Source organism: Eurypyga helias, unplaced genomic scaffold (assembly GCF_000690775.1).
Source record: "Eurypyga helias isolate BGI_N326 unplaced genomic scaffold, ASM69077v1 scaffold7339, whole genome shotgun sequence".
Taxonomy (NCBI): Eukaryota; Metazoa; Chordata; class Aves; order Eurypygiformes; family Eurypygidae; genus Eurypyga; species Eurypyga helias.
This window is the reverse complement of record NW_010270067.1, coordinates 1-20,477: the sequence shown is the minus strand read 5'-3', so window position 1 is coordinate 20,477 and position 20,477 is coordinate 1. Positions and strand designations below refer to the sequence as shown.

Here is a 20,477-nt window from a genome sequence, read left to right as displayed (position 1 = left end):
CCTGCTGGGAGATTATTCTGCCTTTGTACCTGCTCGGTTATAGAAAAGGGCTCTGAAAGTGGTGTCACACTGTCTGCTTTTGCTGTGTCTGCTGAGGGGTACCAAGGCACTGAGAGTCATTGCCACTTCCAGTAATTTTTAAAAAATTTATTATAATAAACCAATAACTCCCAGCCACCAGTCTGAGTCATGTCAAATGTGGCCTTAAAAATATCAGCAGTTGCCACATTTTAACTATTGGACTACACTGCTTTCTGATGTTTTAACCTCTTTTTTTTTTTCTTTCTTTTTCTGCTTTTGCTTTTTTCAAGTTTTTATATTTCATAAAACTTGGTCTGCACTGAAGCTTGGCAGTGTATTAATAGAGAAATACCCTTGAGGTTTTGTTTCTGTTTGCTTTCTTCGTTTTTCTAGTTCAGTAGCTTTTAGCATAATATTTATATTTATAGATAGATATTATAAGATGGTCCAAGTCGTGGGCTGATAAAGATAAATGAGAAAATGAGTGTTTAAGGATATAAGTTACCACCTAGGAAAGTAATATTAACCCCCAAAGGTAAAGCACTATATTTAGCAGACTACAGATTTCTTAGCAATATTATTTCAAACTGGACTTGTTTGCCTCATCATAGTCAACTAAATGGAAAATGAAAATTATGGTTCACTCAAAGTACCAGGGAAACACCATCAGGACAGACAGAGAAGCTGGGAGGTACAAGACAAAGGAGATTTTTAAAGTGAGGGGGAATATGGAAATCAAAGTGGAAATACATTATTCTGGAAATTGAACAGTTTCATAATCTAGGAAAAGTGAATAAAAATCCTCCAAAGCAGGAGTAATTATCAAAATCATTTGTCCTCTGTTTTGCTCACTCCCTGCCCAACAGTTACATGGTTCCAGGTAAAAGGAGTACAGAGGGAGTCAGATGAGGCATTGCTCCAGGCAGGGGTAGGGGCATGTACCCAGCCCGACAGGTACTGAGCAGCTGTGACAGAGCATTGGGATGCCAGAGCCACCTGCTCAGCCAGTCCCAGGTCCTGGCTCCCCCATGGGTACCACAGCCACAGGAGAAGCAACTTGCTGTCCTCAACATCCGCTTTGGATGCCAGATGCGATCTTAACAGCTGGCTGGGAACATGGTTGTCATCGTCACAGCTGGCCCTATCAAACCAGGGAAAAAGTGATTGGGTATCAGGAGAGAGACATAGGAAAGGGATTTTTGACAGGAACTGAGGAATATGATGCATAACATGGCACAAGCTGGATCAATAAGGCTGAGTGGAGGGGTAAGGCTGGAAGGGGGAAGGTGGGAGGGCGGGAACTAGGCATGAAGACAATTATAACAATTAAGGTGAGAGGTGACTAGAGCAGGGTGTGGGGAAATGATGCCCATGCGGAAGGGAGAGATAAAAGAAAATCCATGGATGCATGGAGCCATATATGTAAGTATATGTACAAATATACATGCACAGACATACGTAAGTATATATAAACACACTTCCGCACCTTTTTAACGGTGATTGAATCTGTTCATCTTAACACAGATATCATACTTGCAAATAGCAGGGCATCAGAGGACTTCTTGGGCATACCACTTTATTATTATTATTATTAATCTTTCTCCTTTGAAGTCAGGACATCTCTAAAATTTTTGGACCTGGCCAAATCTTTCTTCACATTTCACTCAACTTTCCATGCTGGATATATGTGCATCCAGTAGCTCTGTAAGAGGACACAGAGGAAGTATACTAGAAGATTCCTGGGTTGCCTCCAGGACCTATTCCAGTTTCTTGACCACACAGTTTAATTGTTTGTAATCCCTGGCTCTCGGATCGCTGCGGGGGAGGGCAGCTCTGAGAGGTGCTGGGTTGGATGCCATTAAGGACAGTGCAAAATCTCTTTCTTCAAATGGGAAAAGCAGCCATGAAACACACTAGGCAGGCTGTTGTCTCTTGGAGAGATGCTGCTGGACAGCTCAGAAATCCTGTGTGTGGACCTGCCCTGGAGAGGAGAGGCTGGAAAGGAGCCTCCTGGAGCCTTTTGAAAGTCACCTTGAAGATTGCTTTCACTTCAGAATTTTTTCTCAGGTCTTTTCCTGGAAACAAATTTTCCAGATTCCAGCTTCATTAGTAACTTTGTACAGCCTTTCACTTCTAACCAACATAATTGTGTTGCACATTCACAAGTTCATTTTATTTACTTGTATGAATTTTTTTTTTAAATTTATCTGGGACATTGAACACTAAATTACGCTCCACCTGGATATTTTCTTCTAACTCAGAAGCTGAGAGAACAAAATGGAAGTTCAGTTTGTGCTTTACAGAGAATTAAACAGATTAATAAGCTTTTCAGTGTACTGTAAATGTTCCCTGTCACCCCTCTTTGTGAAAGGCAATGTAGCACACTATACTCTCAATTCCAAAAAGAAGTTACCACAGGGAAAATTGTAGCCTAAAGAAGCACAGACCTAAGAGTTTATCTGCCCTACTTGCTGTCTCAGTGCAGGTTTCAGATTTTATTACTGTAAGAGAAATCTCAAAGTTAGGGGTGTCAACTTCACAACATTAGGTTTTGACTGCTGCAGTAGTTGATAGGTAATGTTTCATGACATCATTCAAAGCTGACCCTTTTTCACATGTTAACAGCAAATGGAAACAGTGTAAAAAATTCCAGATTTTTTAATTTATTTTGTAATTAATAAGATCTTAGAGTTTGTTATGCCTATCTGTTTTTTTCTATCCTTCTGTTAACAGATCAAATGCACTGAAATTGTAACCAGACCTAGAGCAAATGCCCAGTCAACCTGATTTCAAACAGGAGCGAGAGAGAGATTTCTAAATTTGCTTCACCTTAAAATTTAACAGCGACAGCTGTTTATTACAGACCTTGATATAGTAATTGATGTGTTACTAGTTAAGGTCAGTCACTGAAGGTTCAGTCGTTCCAAGGAGCTCACTGAAAGAGGATGGCAGATAAGGGGTGCAGTTGTTCTGCTTGGTCTGAATGGAAGCAGTCTTGGTTATTTCTGCTCTTATGTGGAAAATGCTTCCTGAATCTTGAGAGTGGCTCAGAATGGTACATCAAAATACTGGAGTGTAAATATGCTCCCTGCCAAGTGTCTAAATGTCAAACATGAAATTCAGCAGTATACTCTGCTTGTCACTAGACAACTCTTGTTCTTCCTGACTCCTTGTTATAGCTGCTAAGTCTCCTTTTCCAAATTCCTTAAAAACATAACAGACTTCACACAGGTCATTCTTGAGGCCTCATTATGAAAAAGGACCTTTGAAAGAACTTAGTTCAGTTTTATGGTGAGAAAATTGAGGCTGCTATTGGTCTTTGGCTCGTACTAAGCTCAGGAAACAGGATGGGCTCTGTTACTGTGGTGGTAAGTCATGAAGAAAGAAGCAGTTTCAAGATGGGGATGATGTTGTGAGTCTTAGCAGCTAGCCTATGAGCTAGAAGTCTCCGAGTTCATAGACATGAAAGCATGGCCAGCAGTGGGATGATATCTTCCCTTGGTGGCTGCAGACCAAACGGCAACAGCATCTGCAGTTGCCCTTAGGCAGAGGAAGGTGCTCCGGTGGTGACGAGTACATGCATCACTGGTTAGCTCCTCACCAAATAAAACCAGGTGCAAACTTGTACTGTTAGAGAATTGTCACTTGCCCATGAAGAGCTCTTTAACCACTGCTTGTGGTGGTTCCTGTCTTGAACCAGCTGTGGTGAGCTCCTGGGGCTGCAGCAGCAAAGGGGATGGGGAGAAGAGCAAAGCACATTAGTCCGTTCTGAAGTAACTGTTGTCTGTCTCAGGCCCTTGGTCCTGTGACTGGAAATGAGAGGTCTTGCAAGACACTTGTGCTAAGAAGGATTTGCAAAAAGGAAGAATGCATTTGTCCTGAAAGCCTTTTTCGTGCTTAAAAATTGCTGTTCTAGAGAACAGAAAAGCCGTTGTGAGTAGAACAAGCTAACAGGGTGAGGTGGAAGTCACAGTGCTATGTGCCTTTGTTTAAACTCACAATAAAATCTAAATTAAAGTGCTGATTGTTTTAGATGGGTCCCTTTCAGATGGGTTCTCTCTTTGTGATAAAAAGGACAGAGTCCTCCAGAGAAAACTGGAGAATACATCCCACCACATAAGTGCCTGGCTTGCATCTTTCAAAACTGTTCCGCTGATTGCTGCTGTGAATAAACACGAAATTGAAATGTAGTTAATTAAGCCCCCTAATTTTTTCCCTTATCTCCTCACCATAAGCATTCTTTCCTCAATTTTCCATTATCTCACTACATTGCCTCTAACATTTAATCTCTTTATTACAAAGGAAACAGAAAACACACCAGAAAACAACCTCCCCCTGCTTCTCCCCTTCAGAATCTCCTAGTAAACAAAACAGGGAGGGTTATCTGTGGCAATTAGAGCCTATAATGTGATGGATGGTTAAGATATTTACATGAGACTACCTTTGCTTTCATTGGTTAGATTTTCCAGTTGCCGCATGGTAAAATAAGCTTCTCAGCTTTGAAGATGAGAGAAGCAGATAGACTTATTGATAAAAGACAAAATGCTGCCATTCTAAAACTCTTCCCTTTGTTGCATGGTTTACGTGAGGACACCAGTTTGCAGAAAAAGTCAGGATCTGAAGAGAACTCATTTGTTTGATGCTGCTATTTTAAAGAACAGATCATGTACCTGAATGTCACTGACATCATACATTTTCCATGTTCTGATAGATCTTCCTTTGTCTTACTCTTTGTTTTGCAGCTCCCATCTCTTTGAAAGAAATTTTCCAAAGCAATTTCATTGCATTCATTTGGCTTTACAAAACTTCTGAGTGAAGTATTGCTAAAGACATCAGGATGCTCCTGTTTGGACACTTATTAGAGTCGGATTTATTAATAATTAACCAATAATTGTCATAATCTCTATTACTTTTCTTTTATCTCAGTTCTTCCTTATAAAATCATTAAATGAAATCTGGGACTGACTGAACTCACAGTTTCATCTGAGGGGATTTGGATCTTGCTGAAGCCAGCTGAGATTTTCATTCATATGGGTGAAACCACTGTGAATATAGATGAGCTCAGGCTAAGGAAATTTGTAAATCCTGTTTGCTATTCAAATCTAGGGTTCCCACTGGTATGTATGAGAAATCTAACTATGATAAGAAATGCTAATATTCCTTTTAAAATTTGTTTTGCCTTGCAAGAGGCCCATTTGTTTATGAGCACACTGATAGCTGTGTTCATTGTGTAGGGTACCAAATGTGAAGCTGTTTATTTTGAATTTAGGCTCCCAGAAAGCACCTGCTGATGTTGCTGGCATCATCCTATTTGTTCAAGTAGCTGTTCAACAAAGTGTCTGAAGCCACTTCACTCATTTCAAAATGTTCTCCTCTAATTTCAAGAGAGAGTTTCCCCTCACTCGGTTGAAAGACACCTAAGAGAGTTTTCACAGCTGTGGTCAGTGTTGCGGCCTCTGTTTGGTGAACTTCAGTTCATTAGCACAGCACACTTCAGAAGCACAATGGTGCCTTAGAAATAAAACAGAGTAAGTAATAGGAAACTTATAATAGCTCCTGTTGAAGATTCATTAACTGTATGCATTTAAAATGAAGCCATTAAACAGCACTTCTGGAATGTGTAGGTAGCATGTGTTAAAATGGGGAAATAATTAACCTTTAATGTATACTATGTTTTTCGCATTTTTGCTTCCTTCCACTGAGTTCACATTTTATCTTTACCCATTCTATTAATGAAGATGTGCAAGTGTTCTGACAGATGATTTCTTTTGCTTTTACTACAGGTGGTTTACAAGCCCAACTACTGTAAATGCTTTTTATAGTGCGTCTACCAACCAGATCAGTGAGTATCTGACTTGTGAGCTTCCTTATAAAGTGCCTGTTTTTGAAATGTATGTATCAAGCTTCAGATGATATCTGTACAGTTTGTGTGTTTGCGACTAAAAGTCAAAAGCTCAAATGTCTGATACATCTGAAGAGAGAGGACAGTTCTGGAAAAGCAAGGGTTCCAATAAATTTGAATTACTGTTGCTTAATGAGTCACCCCATGTCATCTGAGTGCAATCTGACCACTTCTGTGTGTGCTCTGTCTGTTGCAAACATTAGCTTAAATCACTTATTAAAGTTTAATGTTTTTATCTTCTCTTTTCTGTAGTAAAAACATATGTGCACATACCTCCATAAGTATACAGTACCTCTTTAATTGATAGAACCTCAGTCCTCTAGTATTAATAAATAAGTAGCAATAAACATGACTAGAGGAGACTGTGCTATAAACCAGAAAACTTATGTGTTGTCCAGTGGATTTGTTCAGTACCTTTAAGGACAAGGAGTGGTATCTGTAGTTAACTTTTTACCTGTGTAGTTTGATGAAATCATTTTGTACATACAGTACAACCCCTGTTATGCTGATTTTAGTTGTTGTTATGTTTAGAGAGAAGTGTATGATGTAAAAGAGATGAGTTTTTCATAGATGTGTATGGATTGGATGTTCATTCCCATTTGCTTCAGAGGGACTTTACATAGAAAATTTCTGACTGGCGTTAACAGTCTATACCAGTATTGCTGTGGACAACACTGTTACCTTTACCCTGACACTTCAGTCATTTAGCTTTGCAAGTTAAATCAGTCTTCTAGTTCTGTGCCACCAAGGTCTGGAAGGCAGCTGCCATAACCTCTGTAGTCTCAGTCCACAAGGACAGGCGTGTCAGAAATCACTGAGTGACTCCCCGTTTTTCTCCTGAATCCGCTTTGGTCACAGAGAGAAACACAAAATGAACGTATTGTACTGAAAAGGTTACAGCAGAGGACTGGCAATATGGATCTGAGGGTATCTGCTCCTACAGATTTCCGTAAACCATTTTTGCCTTCAAACCACTCACTCAAATTGTGTATAAGTGAGCTCATTTGTAAAGTGTGTGGATAATTAAGCAGTTCTTTTGATTAAAATCGGTTCTAGGCCTAGACCACTGTGCCTTAATTAGAGGGCTGCCATCATTAAGCAGTCATGTTTTTATTGATCATCTGAGGGAACACTTGAGGCAGACATCCCCGAGCTGATCACAGCTCTGAAGATACATGTCAAACATGACAGTTCTCTTACTGCTGAACTAAGCGAACTAAGCACTGGCCACCTCTGCTGCTTCCCATGTGTTGTGGGAACGGAGAGGAAGCCTGGTTGGTGCAAAGTGAGAACCATCGCTGTTATGTCGTCTTTAATATTGGGTCCTTTCAAGTTTGAGCACCTCTCAGCATCTCTGCCATGGCACATTAGAGAAAGCTGTAACAAGAGGCTGGAGTCACTGAAGCTAAATTTCACACTCGCTGTATCTATCAATGTCATGAAGCAGAGGGCTGTCAAACGTAACCAATCAGTCATGGGTGTACAGGCAATTGTGTTTTCTATCATGACTACTGACCTTCTTGTACTACTGGCATCTGACCTTGATGTTTGCATAGTGGTACTCCTTGTCCTTTTAGGACTGTTCCGAAGAGGGAAAGGATTTAGGTGGCTCTTTCTGAACAAAGCCCTTTCCTCACTGAGATAGGTGCAAATGTAATCATGACCTAAAAGTGATGCACACTAGGAGGAAGGATTCAAAGAAAAGCACAGTACACACAATCTTCCACTGCTGGTTGGTGTGATTTGCAGGGGAAGAGGCCCCATGAGATGTGGGAGGAACATGCTCAGGTCTGAAGTTGCTGATAAATATTTGATACTTCACTACTGAGTTCCTATTAACTCTGCTGGGAAAGAACTGCATTGAGTGAGACTGAAGTTTGTGACCCTATGCATAGTCATATTGCATGAGGTATCTGCTGGACAAGTCTCATGCTCAGCAGTTATTACAATAGAATCATAGAATCTTTTACATTGCAAAATATTAAGTACTATTAAGATCATTAAGTACAACCCTTAACCTAACACTACTAATACCACCACTAATCCATGCACCTCGTCCACACATCCCTTAAATACCTCCAGGTATTGTGGCTCAACCACCTCAACCCTTTTGGTGAAGATATTTTTCCTAATATCCAATGTAAACCTCCCCTGGTGCAACTTGAGGCTGTTTCCTCTTGTCCTATTGCTTGTTACCTGGGAGGAGAAACCAACACCCACTTCTCTGCCACTTCCTTTCAGGTAGCTGTAGAGAGGATAAGGTCTCCCCTGAGCCTTTGTTTAGCCTTCTCCAGGCTAAACAACCCCAGTTCCCTCAGATGTTCCTCACAGGACTTGTGCTCCAGACCCTTCACCATCTTTGTTGTTCTGGACATGCTCCAGCACCAGTTAACAAAGGAGCAGACAGATATGAACTCAGTCCGGAAGAATAGGTCCCTCTGCTACTGATTGCTGGAAGGGAGAAAGATACTGATAGAAGAACTACCTAACAGACAGATGCCTGACACATCTATCCCTACACATCTACTACTGGTTACTTGGAAAGAAGAGACTGAACATGATAGGCTCCTCATCTGCTTGAGTGCCCCTGCTCTTCAGTGAACAAAGTAGGTTTTAGTGTGTTCAAGGCCCATCTATTTTTGCTCTTGGTAAATGAGTTTACTAAGGAGCATTTGAGAAATGAGAATCTTAAAATGCATAATATAAATTGTTTCTGGAAAGCAGCTTTTAAATTAACTGGAAAATATTTGGTTGCAAAATTGATTCTAAAACCTAAGATTGTTCTGTTTGGAAATGGACATGTACTGTGTGATGTTATCAACGTAACCACAGCAACCCCGAACTTTATTAGTCACTAAAGATTTTGTGAAAGAGTTTAGAGAGAAAGCAACATCTGTGCCTTGAACCATGGATTCTGAAAAGTAGCTACCATCACCTACCTGCAGGAGTGGAGGGGAAAGTGGAGGTCCTGATCTGTTCTGAACTTTAGGAAGATGCTTTTCCTTTCTGTGCTCAGAACACAGGGAGGTCTCTGACACACTCCTGATGGAAGTGCTACTAATCCTTCTGTTGCTGTAGTCTGTATCATTGACATAAGCATTCAACAAGAAATCGCTGCCATCTCCATAAAAGCCCATGTAGTCTTCATACATGGCCAAGTTGTTAGTGTTTTTAGCTTGACTACTCAATTACTTGAAAGAAAAGACCTTTATTCACTAAAAGTGAGAATTGATAGAGAGTGGAAACTAGATGATTTAGAAAATTATTAGATTTGGGAGAATACAACAGAATTTGCCTATGTGGTAGATTTAACAAATTTTGCTGCACTTTAGTGCAAACATATTTGACATTGCTTCATTTCATTGTCATTACTAAACTACTGAAAACCTGAAGGGCCAACAATTCTGCTAGTATCTCCAGAGGAGAAATAAGTAGATGCATCAAGGAAAAATGTGCTGCAAAGAACAGAGGTAAAAAATATGGTACATATAATTTATCTTATTATTACACAACTTTACTCCTGATGTTCTCTTTACGTGAGTTCTATTTATTTCCTCTTTTTCCATAATTCCAAATGTCTTAGTTTAACAACCATGCATGTTTATAATGGTTGTTAATAATTTTTCAATCCTAGTTTGGATCATTTTTCAATTTTCTTTGTATTTGCTCATCAATTTCCCCTCAATTATAGGTACTTAACAAGGACAACAGGTACATATCATTGCCTTTAGATTCTAAAAAGTTATCTAAGTGCACTTCATGTAATCTAAGCAGCATGAATACCATTTTTTAAATTATTGTCGTTGGAACACAAAAACACTTTCCAAAAGTGTTTAATTTAATGAGCTCTAGAACAGTCAACAAATACGTGCTGAAAATAGATACAAGTGATGATGAAAGTATGCCAGCACGCTTCTGTTGAAGAAAAGGTTTTATTTCATTGCAGCACTAAAACAATGGCCCTTGAGTATGTTAAAGACAGAAGGGAACTGCTCATTAGATATTTGGTATATTTAATTTCCTTTCCAAGTGTAAATATGTTTGCCTCTAGAATACATCAAAAAAAGTAATGTTTGTGGATTGTGAACAGTAATGAAAGGGAGATTTACAGTGAACTGAGGCAAATATAAGCAGAACGTTTATGAGGTGTAAGCTTGAATAGATGTATTGGATAAGTGACTACTGTTGATATTATCTCTGTAAGTTGATACCCATGATCCTTCTAAGTCATTTGTGCTTGTACTGCAGTTCTCTAGTGAAAGTCAAGAGGCCTCTTTAGAGAGCAGCTTCATTACATGTTACAGGAAGAAGATATAATCTAAAACAGAATTTTAAAATTACATTCGAATTAGCATCCATAGAGAAAGCCACAGATGAGAGCTCATGTTAGCCAGTAAGTATCATCTTTATAGAAAGCAGCATGCAGATATCAATGCTGGCAGCTTGCTGATGCTGTGAATTGCGAGGGAGAACTCTTATCTTGCCAGGAGCCAGGGAAGTAAGTGCTGGCAAATAGCACACAGTGCTCTGACCAGGGGAGGGCAAGGGGACCGCACATAGGGGCACTTTCTCTTCCCCTAAGAACTAGACTAATTGGAAGGTTATTGATGAAGTAGTTTCAAGTGTGCCATTAGTTTCCAGTAGGTTAATGAGCATAACAGATTTGGACTGAACACTTTCTGAGCCCTGTTATTAAATAAGCTTTAAGTGTTCTTAAGTGAGCCCTCATTTTCAATTTCCCCTCTTTACTAATGACCAGTATTCCCTTTCATTTAATTATGGTCACAGGTCCTCACATCCATTCTGTATTTCTTTTTCCTAAAATTCTGATCTATAAATGTATAAATTAGAACTTTTTTCCCCCCTTTTTATTATTTTCTTATTTTTGGGGGGTATCGAGTGAGTTTTGTCTGTTAGAAAATAAAGTTTAAAGTTTCTTGTAAAAACAGGCATTTTCACATATTTCCTAGTCCCTTAGCATACAGTATTCCTCGGCCCCTCACAAACCATCTCACATTTCTCCTCACACTGGCCCACTGAGTTTGGGAAATGCTGGGTTATCTCTTTTTCATGAGCAGCAAAGAGCCTCTTGTCAGGTGAAACAGCCAAGAACTGAACCAGAGGCTGCTGAATCCTCTGCTTTTAAGACCATCATTTCTCTTTATCTCTTAATGAATTCATTCACTACTCCTTGGAAAGTTAAACTTTGTATTCTTGCATAGCATGGAACAGTTACAGTGCCTTATAAAATTTACATTTTCTATCCTTACACCATTTATGCTTTCCATCCTCTTTGTCCACAGGTTAAAACTTGTAATTTAGTGTAGGATTCAGGTCCATGCTATGACAGAGAGTTTGATCCTAATCACCTACATATAGGTGCTCAAAGCTGTCAGGGATGCTTTACAGCATCCGATATGCTTCCTCATGTCTGGCGTGTCTGAGAGAAAACTTTAGGACACCCATACCCATCATGACTTGCAGCTAAAGACAAAACAGAACATGCAAAGTCATCTCAAAAGACACTGGGAAAGGATTTGATTGTCCAAACAGAATTCTGTGGAACCATGTTAAACAAATGTATCCTGCCCTTTGTGCTGTTTTTAGGTAACTAACCAACACCCCAGTCGTCTTCATGTTTAATTCCTTATGAGAATTCAATGTATTTTGTTTAGTAACCAGAAGTTAGTCTTCCGCTTAAGTCTTATCCCTTTAAAATTCTGCATCTGAATTCATTCAATGACACTTGAAAAACAAGTTACAGCTTTTAAACACAGCTGAGAATTGCCAGTACAACAATCAGCAGAGTACCCTATATATCACACAATTTAGCACAGCTGTCTCTCATATCCATTATTTACATACTGGATTCACTAGCCTGCCAGAAATTCCTTTAAACAAACCACCTGATTATTGGAAATTGTAAATGCACTGATGTGGAATAAGGCTTTGCTATATCTTGCCTTGCTTAGTTAAAAATATCATGCAATATAACTGAATAATGTAATTGAACTATAGAATTTGAGTTTATATTTAGATTTGAACTCCAAATTTCCTCATGATTTGGTGAGCCATCTCATGTGTTTTTAGTTTACTTCATCCATGATTAGTCTGCATCGTTTCAGTGAACTATCAGATGAAATGTGATTGCTTGTGTCTCCTTGGTGGAGTAAAAATATTACACTGAGTCTCAGGCCATTCATCTGAAAAATGTGTATAATAATACCACGAAAGTATTAGCTGGTAAATGGATTCATTAATGGCAGTAAAACCCCTGTAAAATTGGGGGGAAAAAAAAGTTTCAAATTTGAAATACATTCTAACCGGCTTTATAGCACCCTGCTGCGGAGAGAGGCTGAAAACGATATAATAGATAAATTAAAGCTAGAAACCTTCAATTAAGTTAAAAGTAGTCCTGTGCAGGTAAAGAGTGCTGTCAGAGCTTCAGATCAGCATAAATTCAGAAGTGAAATATTTGAAGTATGCAGCAGTATTCTGCTGCTTGGAATGCCTGTGCATTCCAGAGCAGTAAGGTAAGGGGAAAGTTCAGCAAAGTCACTGTTCAAGGGTCCAAGCACAGGACTTTGGAAAGCCAAAGCCTACCTGGAGATGACTCTGGCGGGGGACTTGAAGGGCAACAAGAAACATTTCTGCAAGTGCAGCAGCAGAATAAAGTCTAGGGAAAATGTGTTCCTACTGGTGATTTGGGGCAGGGGACCTGGTGACAAATTACATGGAACAGGCCAAGGTACTTAATGCCTTCATTGCTCCAGTCTTTGTTAGTGAGACTAGCTGTCAGGAATCCCATGCCCTTGAAACCAGAGGGAAAGTGTAGAGCAAGGAGACTTACCCTCAGTGGAGGAGGAGAAGGTTAGGGAATACTTAAACAGAATGGACAGACACAAGTCTGTGGGCTCTGACAGGGTGCATGTGTGAGTTCTGAAGGAGCTGTGAGGCGCTCTTGATTATCTTTGAAAGGTTGTGGTGACTGGGGGAGTCCTGAGGACTGGAAGAAAGTAAATGTCACTCCCGTCTTCAAGAAGGAAGATCCAGGGAACTGCAAGCTGGTCAGCCTCACATCAGTCCCTGTCTAAAGGATGGAGTAGATCCTGGAAACAGTTTCTTAGACCAGCCTCCTACAGTGAGGTGACCAGCTTGGTGGATGAGGGGGTAGCTGTAAATGCGATTCAGCTTGACTTTAGCAAGACTTTCAGGACTGTCTGCTATAACATTCTCAAACACTAACTGCTGAAGAATGGCCTAGACAAGTGGATATTCAGGTGGACTGAAAAGTGGTTGAAATGCTGGGTTTGAAGTGCTGTGATCCGAATTGCTTGTCTCTAAAATGTTGTGATCAGTGGCACAAAGTCCATCTGGAGAATGATCTAGCCTGACTGTCCCACCTTGCCACCTGTAAGATGCACGGATGTAGGATGTCAGTGCTGTTCTGACAACTTGAGCTCGGCTGTCCACAGACCTCCAATGCTCTCATGGCATGTGACACCAGTGCTTATGTCAGAATGATGCTGCAGTCCTGTGACATTGCTGCAAAAGTAAGTAGGTTGTAAGAAAGTAGGCAAGGCAGATTACGCAATCCAGGTCCTACGTATGGCAGATAGGTTTGTGTGGGGTCTGTAATAAGACAACACAACTTTATGTCTGTGTGCAGTTGGTGAGTAACGGCCTTGAGTGTAGGCTCTGAGCCTCCACGTGTGTGGAGAGAGGCTTTCTGCCCATATACCTCTTCTGAGGTTGTGTACAGGGAGAAAACATGAAAAGTTGCACTACAGGCTAAATTTATGGTGAAGTGTTAGCTTGAAGTAGCTTCTCAGTGCCTGTATCCATTCCTTAAGATGTGGAACTCTCTGAAGTCTGCCTGACTTACTCCTCCAGATCTATGCTTTGTTTGCTTGAACTCCAGTGGCATATAAATAATGCCATTAGTATTTATTGCTTCTACAGCCTATTATGAACGCTCTGAGTTTTGTTATTAATTCTTTTAGGTACAGTATGCTATGCAAGAAAGAAACAGACTTCACAAAGGAATTGCCTAAACTGAAGGATTCAAAACAGCACACATAAACTGTCAGGAGATCTATGTCCTGTTATAATTTCAAGGAGATTCTATGTCTAGGATGTTATCCTTGTTCCCACCAAAAATGATCTGGTTGATGCTTGTCTGAAGGAGACATTACATACAGAGGGATGCTCTGTGTTGCCAACACGGAATCTGTTCCTTGTGGTGTTGCAATAGTGCACAGGCACTATCCCTCATTTAGTGCTGCTAATCTCTTGAGAACAGGTAAACCTTTGCTTTACTAGCTGCCCAAGAATCACTTTCAACACTGGGGTGTTTTTTTTTGTTTCTTTGGTTTTGGTGGGGTTTTTTTGTTTGTTTGGTTTGGTTTTGGGTTTTTTTTTGTTTGTGTTTTCTTTTTAAGAAATTCTGGATAATACATTCCAGTTCCTTGAGTTTTTATTAAAAGTGCCTTACCTTCTAGTGGCTTCTGATTCTGTTTTGGCCTGAAAATACTTCCTAAGCTTCTGTTATTGCAATCAAACTACAATGGTGTTTCACACAGCTACTCAGAAGCAGAAACCACTCCTTCAGCAAGCTTTATGCTCAAGCATGTCTTAATTATCTTACTCAAAGTCAGGATCCATTTTATTTATCAACCTGTTGTACGGACTCAGGATTGGAGCTTCTTCCCATGCATTCATGTGACTTGCTCAGTGAAAACTTTATGTAGTGACTTAGCTCACATCTAACTGTTTCAGCAATGCCCTATGAAGACACCTTTAGATTATTTTTCTTAGATGAATGAGCCTGAGTGAAGGTTGGCATCTAGTTTACTGTAAATAATGTATATTACCTCTACGTGGCACACAGACAAGTGCAAATTCACTACACAAGTCTATACCTGGACAAAATAATTGCAGCTCCTTACAAGATATTGATAGCCTCTTAGTGCTGTGACAGGCACACAGGATTGTGTGATCCCTAAATGTGATTTGTGGGGTGACTGTGCTACCTTGGTTCATACTATCTTCAATATGTGCTCATTTGTTCATTTTGGCAACCTTTTCTCTCATCTGCTGATGGCAGGAGAGGATCATTCAGGGTCAGTGGACCCTAATGGTTTCTTCATTACATGATCTCTTTGGCATGTCCAAAAACATTTCCTGAGATTCAGGGTTTGGAAGGAACCAGGCAATGTAGTTCAGATTACATTCCCAGTTCTTAACACTCTCTCTTCACTTAGTGTACTAAGAAGCGTTTTTCATCAGGCTGTGCGAGTATACCATTGTTTAAAAACATACGTAGTAAATGCTAAATACTCTTCTGTGTGTGCTGTGTGGCAAAGAGCGTTAGACCAGGAAAACTTTGTCCTCAACATTGGTATACGTGTTTTGTAGCACTGGAAAAGCAAATGGTTTATGCTTGAAACAACAAAGCAGCATCTGGAGAAATAAGAGAAAAAAACCCCCACTCAAAATAATGTCTGTAAACCATACTTTTTGTAAGCTAATTGCAAACAGGTAGTCAAGGTAGCAAGGGTGGAGCAGCAGCAGAAAGCAGAGGGGAAGGACAGGAGGATATGCCACTTGTAATTTCATTTGACATGAATTACACTTAGCATATTGTCTTTAAAGACTTTGTAAGGAAAGGACAAAAATCTTACCTGACAATTTATCTCAGATATAAAGAAATCCATGTCCTATTTATCAACAGAAAATTGAATAGAGTCAGAATAAAGTGAATGTGTTTTTTTATTTTGATCTGAGTGGCCTGGTGATTTCTTGAAGCAGAGGTTCCGGGGAAAGGAAGTGAATCATCCGAGGAAACTGGTTCCTCATTGACATGGCAATGTCCATATGGGGTAACCTCCAAAGCAGGTGTATGCCTGTGCTTTATAGATGGGAATTCCTGACATGAGACATCAGATTCCACGTTTGGGCCTGGTAGGTTGACACTTTTCACTAGCATTTGAAAACTTCTATCATAGGTGTTTGCTTTATTTAACAGTTCTTTGGGCTGTTAAACTGTTACCACGTTCAGCTCCATTGTCTTCAGAATCATGGCACTGAAATGTCATCCAGAAATTAGAAATAGACCTGTGGCTTTGCATGTGAGGAACAATTTTAGTTCCTGTGTGCAACACAAGCAGATCATCACTCACTGGGGTGTCTCCACTGACACGTTTTTGGCAATTAGTTACTTTACCAGAAGCAGCCAAGTAATTCCTGTAGCTAGACTGGCTCTACAGCCTTAATAGGTTACCTAAAGAATTAGGGAACTTAATTGTTTCCTAATTCTTGTTGTATTTTGCTTCTGCTTCTCCTGAAAGATCCTCTCTGCTGCATTCTGAAACTATCGAGGGAAAGCTACTCTAGCAAAACCTTCTGAAACTAAAGAAAATAGGTCATAAAATCTAAACCCTTATGCCTTTCACTGTTACTCAGCTATATTGAATTAGGGAGCTCACTATCATTGTTTTTGCTATTGCAGGGTTCCCAGCAGGAGAACTGCAAAAGCCTTTCTTTTGGGGAACAGAGTATCCTAGGTAAGTACTGCACCAGGGAAACGTATACACCTGTAAATGACTAATAACAGGGAAAGGCATTGGAAAAACGTATAGACAAAGAAGAGGGTGTGGAGAAGGCTACACTGTTGAACTAGACATCAGGTAGTGCACAGGAATATTGTGTTCTTCTGCAGGGAAAGCTTGGCCCTTGGTTGTGTGTTCTTCCCTGCTCTAACCTACTTTTACTATTGAAAATCCAGATTTTGAAAACTGCGGCTTTGTGTGACAATTTTTCTTGCCCTTGGGAGCTGTATTTGTTGGTGTTGTCTTAAACTGATGACTGATTTCTCAGAGGGATTGCTAGTTAAGAGCACCTCAGTGGAAGTGTTTCAGTGCTGTAGGATGCAGATGCAGCAGTGTGCACAGGACAGGTATTAAAAGGAAGAGTAAATCAGGTAACTAACACTTCCTGAACAGCAGTGAATACCCTGAGAAGCCATTTATTATCTGTTTATTGTTCACTTTCTGCTAAATCTAAGATTAAGGGTTGGTCTTTGCCATTGCCTGTTGAGGTGCATGAGAATATCTCCATGTGCATAAGTGATTGCCTGAGCAGGCCCATGTGCTACTGTAGCTGAAGAAGAGTAACTACAGGTCACATATATTTAATTTTGAAAAATCACTGCTTTTGTGCAGTTCAGTAACTTTCTATTTAAGGGCAGGATAAGACTGAAAAGTTTGACAGCAGTTTCTGAAAGTCATTCTGCAGTTATATAAAGACATTTACTGGTGAAACATAAACTTAATAAGTCTCTGTTTAAAAAAAATCAAACTTTTAAAACGCTTTGCATTTGCCATCTTCCAATCTGGGTTTGTCCTTTTAAACGGGAAATTTGGCAATATATGTCAAGAGACCCATTCAATTTAGGAATAAATGGATTTGAATTCAAAGGGAATTCTTATGAGCCAGGTGACTTTCTAAGTGGTAATTAGGGATAGAAGAAAGTCCTTTCTTGTTAAGGTGAACCTATTTTCTGCAGTGGTTATTGCAGACCTGTTTCCAGCTTTGCTTTCTGAGATTTCTCTGTACCCTGACCTTCTGCCGTAGCGATAAAATTGTGGTTCTTTTAAAGAATTATTTTTTCTTCATTTTTCTTCTTTAAACGTTACCTTAGCTTAAATTGGTTTTGCTTGAGTACGTATCAAAATGAAATTTAGTAAACAAATGTAACTGGTTTATATCAGACAACAGATTGCTTTTGTCCTTGAAATATTCTAGATCTGTTTTCTATCTGCTTAAAAGAAACACTACATGGCACTGAACAGAAAAATCCTCAAAATTCATCAGCACTTGCTGGAAAACTAGTTTAGCAAATATTTAACATTTAGTGGAGTTCTAGTGTCCAGTTCCAGCATAGCTTCTATAAAACAGCTGCATCTATATGCCTGAAGGAAAGCTGTATCATAATTTTACATGTCAGTACATGAAATAGAATACCATTCAAATACCATGAAATAGAATACCATTCAAATACCACCTTTCATAGTTACAAGTCTTCAATGCCAGATATATTGAAATAGAGACTTCAAACTACCTGAGTTGGTATTTTCTTTACAGTCCTTCTAGCCTCCCCAGTCCCAGAAAGTTCACCTCTGATATGGTAGAACAGAAGTGTAGAACCTCTGTTCTTTGTCCCTGAGCCGTGGTGTCCAGGAAAAATTAGATGTATTTAGTAATAGGGCTTATTGGTTCTTCTTAACCTCTTTAAATGTTTTGTACCATTCTTTTTTATACTTTTCCAGCTGCAAAAGATCCTGTATAACCCCTTTACTTCAGATGTGGAAAATAAGTCTAACATAGTACATTTAGTATGGATAATCATCACTGTGTGCTGCACATGATTGCAAATTTGTCACACAAAGGGATGATATTTGCATTGCTGAAATGTATAATTTTAACCAGATTTTTTTAAGTGAAGGTTTGCAATAGTACTGGGAAAAACAACAGTGGGGAGGATTTTATCACATGCAAATTGCTTTTCAGGAAAGAAAAAAATAAAGTGAAGAATTGTCATGGGAGCAGGGGGAATTAAATCATATAATACTTTTTGGGCATGACTGAGATGAGCAATTAGTGTGCAATGGATCATTAGGTCCAGTAATAACATGTTACTTCAAAACCCTATGCCTTTCTCCCATTTCAATATAATGTGTTAGAAATTACAAGCTACTTTGAAGTATGGCATATCAATAACTGATACAATTAAAATCACAAAGAACAACTTAGGATGCATTTAATAGTTCACTTTCCCACTACAATATCCACTGCATTTTATGTGAAGAAATCCTGAACCTTTCCCTCATTCATCCCTGTTTCTCCCAGGTGTATGCTTATTTGGATATAATGAGGAAAATATAATTAATCCTCAATCAAGAAGACAAAATATTTCTTTCTAGATCTGACTTTAGATAATTTCCTACTCCTGCGCAGGTGCAAGGAAATTGTATGACCTCTCTTTTTAAAACAGAACGGAGATCTGTTTAGAGCTTTACGAACTAGAGTCAGTAACTTGCAAGTTCATTTGTTGCAGCTAGAGAAGAACTACTGGAGCTGGCATTTCAGAAGCCCATTGCAGCCTTTGACATATTCTTTTTTCATGATGATGCTAAGAGAATAATTTCACCTATGACTTTTTCCTGTCAGAATATACACAATGCAATCAGCTGAAGGTGACGTTTTGGAGCTCATATGGTGCTGATAAGGGATTTGGTTAGAAGAGTCAATTATCACAATGCTTTTAAAGTTTTTAAAGTAAAAATAAAGAATGATCATTCTTGAGGTTTTCTTTAAACTTGATGAGCGTGGATACTTTTTGAGGAAACTGCTTCTTTGTGTTACAGGTCATTAAGCTACGGTGCCATAGGTGTAATCGTTGGCCATGAGTTTACTCATGGATTTGATAGCAATGGTGAGTCCATATGTTGATAACCTTTTTTTTTTTTCTTTAACAGAGCTGACAGATTAAAAAGCTGACTTGTATATGCTTTAGCTTTTTTATTGTTTTGTTTTTTTAACAATGCTGAATCGTATGAAAAAAATTATAAAGTTGTATTTTTTTATGTATTTACATACAATCTTGCTTGTCTGAACCAGATTTTTTTTGGTAAGGAATGATGCAAGTTTGACACTTTCTGTTCAGTTTGAATGGAAACCAAATCAACAACAGATTCAGGAAGCTTGTCTGGGGGAGTGGGAAGGGCAAAGCAATAACTGCTGATTGATAAAAATGACTTCAAAGAAAACTTTTAATTTCAGTTTTGACTTACTTTCAAAAGACAATTATGTACCAATTTTAAAATACAACGCTGTAACAAGAGTGAAACAGAAAAGGTATTGCAAAATATATTAAGAAAGAAAGAAAGGAAGAGAGAGAGAGAAAGAAGAAATGGTCTGAAAATGTCAAACCAACTGTCCAGAAAAACAGGGTGGAGTGGGGCATTACCATCATCTAACTTTGGCTGTCTCAGTACAGTGCTTTTTACGATTGGGCTCCTGAGAGAGAGAGGCGGGGGGAGACAGAGAGAGTAATATGAACATCCTCCTCAAGGGAGCAATTCTGAACATCTGACTGACATCCTGGTCTGACTCACTGTCTAGCGAAACCTCTTTCCACTGAAAATATAGGGTGTTTAAGGGAAAGCAGGCTTCTAGGTCACTGCCTAACTAAAGTTAAGTTGCTTATGTTGCATTACTTTGAATAACGTTCAAATAAAAGGAAAACCTTGTGTTCTGTTGGCACTGGTCTGCAACATTTTGTGACAGCAAACACTCCAGAATGGAGAAATATTTCTTCACAAACTCCCATCTCATTGGTAGGAGACTATCTTATCTCCACTGTATCTCCAGCCAGTCAGAGAGGAACCAAAAATCTGATTCCCTAAGCAGACTGCTACCTCTTACCCAGGCTCTTACCTTCCAAATATAAAAATAAATACATCTCTAGGGAATTTCATAGAATCATAGAATG

At 39.3% G+C, this 20,477-nt stretch overlaps 1 protein-coding gene across 1 annotated transcript in view; it reads left to right on the top strand.

The window, feature by feature from the left end:
- Positions 1-19,418, top strand: part of PHEX (phosphate regulating endopeptidase homolog, X-linked) — a gene marked incomplete at both ends in the record, with an annotated part of 82,235 nt that extends 62,817 nt beyond the window's left edge. Inside the window, 3 exons of the mRNA XM_010158304.1 lie at positions 5,805-5,863; positions 16,434-16,488; positions 19,351-19,418. Coding sequence (XP_010156606.1) covers positions 5,805-5,863; positions 16,434-16,488; positions 19,351-19,418 — 182 coding nt within the window. The remainder of the gene's footprint in view (positions 1-5,804; positions 5,864-16,433; positions 16,489-19,350) is intronic.
- Positions 19,419-20,477: the final 1,059 nt, after the last annotated feature.